Here is a 4,272-nt window from a genome sequence, read left to right on the forward strand (position 1 = left end):
TTTACATGAGCGTGCAGTATTTTTTTATATACTGTTTTTACTTCCCAATGCACTGACTTCCCTCTACGTAGGGGTGCCAGCTCCGGGTTGGGAAACACCTGGAGATTTTGGAGAGGGAGCCAGGGAAGGGTGGGAAGGGACCTGAGCAGGGTATATGAGGTCATAGAATCCATCCTCCAAAGCAGCCATTTTCTCCAGGAGACCTGATCTCAGTCATCAGGAGATCAACTGTAATAGCGGGATATCTCCAGGTACCACCTGGAGATTGGCAGCCCTGTATGTCCCAGCTAGCTTTTATTTAATCATTTCTTTTGTTTTGCAATCAGAATAAATTATGGAAACTAGTCTACCATTTATTTTACAAACGTTAATAAGATTTTGTGCATTTTTCTTGGCTTATGGAATTGGAGCTTTTTACAGTAGTAGAGGATTCTAGACTCTCCTCTAAAGACCACAGGATGCACTAATTGTTTATCATGATGAAGTCTAATTGCCTTTGGTCTAATTGCAGCCTTTGATTTAACTTTTGCCTAGCTTCTTATTCACCCGAGAGGTCTCAAAAAATTGTCTATAAAAATGCTCCTAAGCATTCCATGTCATTCAGGTATGAAGGCGCCAAAGTTGACAGCACTCCAGGTAAGACTCGTATCTTCTTCTGTTTTGATCCTCAGGGCTGTTATAAATCATCAATTGCTGATCCTGGTTAAGGGACTCATACCAAAGGATTCAACAAAGTGATATGGAGTCTAACTCAGTGCATTTCTACTTGGAAGCCAGTCCCTTTGAGTTCAATAAAGTATCCTAGGATTGTAGCTTTCAGCTACTCCCATACAGAGAGGACTTCTCCTTTGGTGATAACACTGTAGATGGCTAGCACTGTGCTGCCCCTCCACTAATCTTCTGCAGTGTTACTACCATTCACAAGGTATGGAAAGGAATGGGACTTGTGGCAGGTGAACAGCCTTGATTGGGGGACAGAGATGGGAAATAGCTTTTTAAAAGATTGCAAGGGCTATATATATTACAGCAATGCAGAGACTGAGCACGTAAGAACATAAGGGAAGCCCATGTTGGATCAGGCCAATGGCCCATCTAGTCCAACAGTCTGTTAATTTATTGTATATATTCTTAACAATACTGTTCAACAATACTGTTAAATAATACTGTTCAACCCTCGGATATTAACTGAAGTTATGTGCAGGGATCATAACAGAGGTGGATTCAGATAAGGGCATAAGCCTGTGAGTTCCTATCTATACCTTGTGGCTGATAGCCACGGATGGACCTCTGCTCCATAGGTTTATCCAATTCCCTCTTGAAGCCGTCCATGCTTGTAGCCGCCACCACCTCCTGTGGGAGTGAATTCCATGTGTGAATCACTCTTTGGGTGAAGAAGGACTTCCTTTTATCCGTTCTAACCTGACCGCTCAGCAATTTCATGGAGTGCCCACAAGTTCTTGTATTGTGAGAAAGGGAGAAAGTACTTCTTTCTTGACCTGCTCTATCCCATGCATAATCTTATAAACCTCAATCATGTCACCCCCCAGCCGTTTTCTCCAAGCTAAAGAACCCCAAGCACTTCTGAAACTAAACAAACATTAACAAATTACTTCTGAATATGAGGTGGTATCCAAAACCAATTTATGGCATTGCCAGAATTTTATTCAAGTCCTTGGGCATATTCAAAGTAACTCTTTGAACATAATCCATTGTCTCTCCTCCCATAATATATTTATATGTTTATTTATTTATTAAATTAGATTTTTAAACTGCCCTCCCCTTTGGAACAGGGCCCAGGCACTTTTCATATTGGCTGTTTCCCCTCTTCCAGGTCCTAACGCATACACGATCCCCCAGGTGCTTGGACCATACACAGTGACCACAGCCACCAGCCCTAGCTACACCTTGATGGGGAAGAGTAAGCTTGGATGTTTTCATGAAGATCTCCATAAGGTAGGTTATGCACTCAGTTCATATCTGCTGTTTCTCTATTAAGTATAAAGGGAAAAAAGCATCCTGTGGTCAAGTTTTCCCTTAGCACATTTCAGTCAGGTTTGTTTTAATGTGTATCATTTGTTGCTAGCACAGTTCATACCTAGCATCACATCCTGTCCTAATATGCTATAATTGTAGAACTGCAATGGTAGAATTACATCTTCACAGAAAATGTACCAGCCTGACCATTATATTCTTTAACCCTGGGAACTGTCTTTTGAAACCTCTTCAGCACACTTTTAAGTTATGTTTCTATCAGCTTTGATTATTGCTGCAAGTCATGGCTTGCATGTGTGAGTAGGCTATCCAAGGTCCAACTCCACAGGCAGAACTTTCTGATCACATCATCAGATACATACACCTGATCCCTATAATTTGTTCACACATCTAACTGCAAGTCAACAAATGCTCAGTTAATCAAGCGATGGTAAATGAAGGTGGTGCACGTGCATGTGCAAAACCATCTCCATTCCTGCCTTAATTGGCAGTCTAGAAAAGCCAAGAAGAGGGAGAGAAAAATCTGCAGCCATACCAACCCATAAGCCCACTCCTAAAATGTTGCTTTATATTGAGCCAGACTATGGGTCCACTAGCTCTTTGAGGACTCAGGCAGAAGTCTTCTCTATGACTGGTACTCAAAATCTTTACATCTTGGTTACAAGAAATATCAGGTCTAGAAGTCAAGAAAAAGGTGAAATGTTTGGGAATAAATATAACAAATAGATGTAGTTCCTTGGTGAAAGACAACCACATGGAACTTATATTGGATATTAAAAAAGATTTGGAAAAATTGAAAAAAGTACAAATATCCCTGATGGGAAGAATAGCTACAATACAAATGAATATTCTACCAAGACTGATCTTCCTATTTCAAACAATTCCAATTCTCCAAAATCAAAAATATTTTAAAGAACTTGACAAACTGATGACCCAATTTATATGGCAAAACAAGAAACCAAGAATAAAATTGAAAGCGTTACAAGATGCAAAACAAAGAGTGGGGTTTGCATTGTCAAATTGACTTTTATATGATAAACCTTCATCACTGACGTGGTTAAAAATGGATTACATTAGAAAATATTAGACTATTAACTTTAGAGGGACATGAACTATTATTGGAATGGCATGCTTTTATTTGTTACTAGCCTGATACTTGTGCTTCACTACGATTTTAAGTTCCGTAAATCCAGTTATAATACTGATGATGTGAAGTTTGAAATGTAATATTTGTTGTAGGAATTCTAATGGAGAAGACTGTGGTATAAAAAATGAAGCGAGACATACATACTTGGGTTTTTTCTCTCTACTGAAGGACCTTTCTGTAGACTGCTGGGGCGGGCTCCCTCCTGGCTTTAAGCACCCTGCAACCACTGCTGCACCTGACAGACAACCTCCTGTTAGGTGTAGGAGGTGGGGGGAGTGTATTGGAAGCCATCAGAGAGGCTGGGCCAGCAGCATTGCTAAGGTGATCCTGCTGGGGTGGCATCCCTGATTAATTAAAGTACCCTGGTCCTGCTTTTACACCTGACAGACACTGGCCTTTCTGGTGTTGGGGGGATTGTATTTAAAGGCATCAGGAAGGCTGGGCCAGCAGCAGGGCTAAGGCAATCCTGCTGAGCAAACCTCCCCGGCGGCTGTAAGCATCCCACCTCCTCTCCTACACCTGACAGGCAGCTGCCTGTCCAGTGTAGGAGGGGGAGGGGGGAGGAGTATTAGAAGCCACTGTGGAGGCAGGGCCGGCAGGATCACTAAGGCATTACTGCTTGGGTGGGCTCCCTCGGGTCCTTTAAGCACCCTGTAATCACAGCTGCACCTGGCAGACAACCGCCTGTCAGGTGTAAGAGGTGAGGAGAGAGTGTTGGAAACCATCAGAGAGGCTGGAGTAGCAACTTTGCTTCACCTCACAGGCGGTTGGTCACTCCTGATTTCCTCAATTGTCATTAGCTCTCTGCAGTCCCCTGTAACTGGGTTTTTTTTTACCTCAGAACACTGAGCTCTGCAGCCGACCAGTCAGAGAGGGGGGGGGGGGGGTGCAGCGAGGCAGCTGCCTCGCAGCCTTATATATATATATATAGATGGGAAAGCTGATACTCATAAATATTTTAAACAACATCTCATTAGAAGACCCCTATTGAAGATATGGGAAGAAGTTAAAATACTTTTCTATACCAAGATACCAAAATGGACTTCACCATTAGAAGCGTTTAGAAACCCAAACTTACTTCAAAAAAATGTACTCTTAAGATATGAATTAAAACCAACAGAAAGTCTTAAGTT

General features: G+C 42.0%; 1 protein-coding gene across 1 annotated transcript in view; it reads left to right on the forward strand.

Moving 5' to 3' along the window:
* The window catches only part of LOC107108847 (outer dense fiber protein 3-like), an 18,161-nt gene that overhangs the window by 5,023 nt on the left and 8,866 nt on the right, over window positions 1-4,272 (forward strand). The window contains exons 3-4 of the mRNA XM_015409369.1: window positions 535-636; window positions 1,832-1,953. Coding sequence (XP_015264855.1) covers window positions 535-636; window positions 1,832-1,953 — 224 coding nt within the window. The remainder of the gene's footprint in view (window positions 1-534; window positions 637-1,831; window positions 1,954-4,272) is intronic.

The sequence above is a fragment of the Gekko japonicus genome, unplaced genomic scaffold (genome assembly GCF_001447785.1).
Source record: "Gekko japonicus isolate JY-2015 unplaced genomic scaffold, Gekko_japonicus_V1.1 scaffold730, whole genome shotgun sequence".
Classification (NCBI taxonomy): domain Eukaryota; kingdom Metazoa; phylum Chordata; class Lepidosauria; order Squamata; family Gekkonidae; genus Gekko; species Gekko japonicus.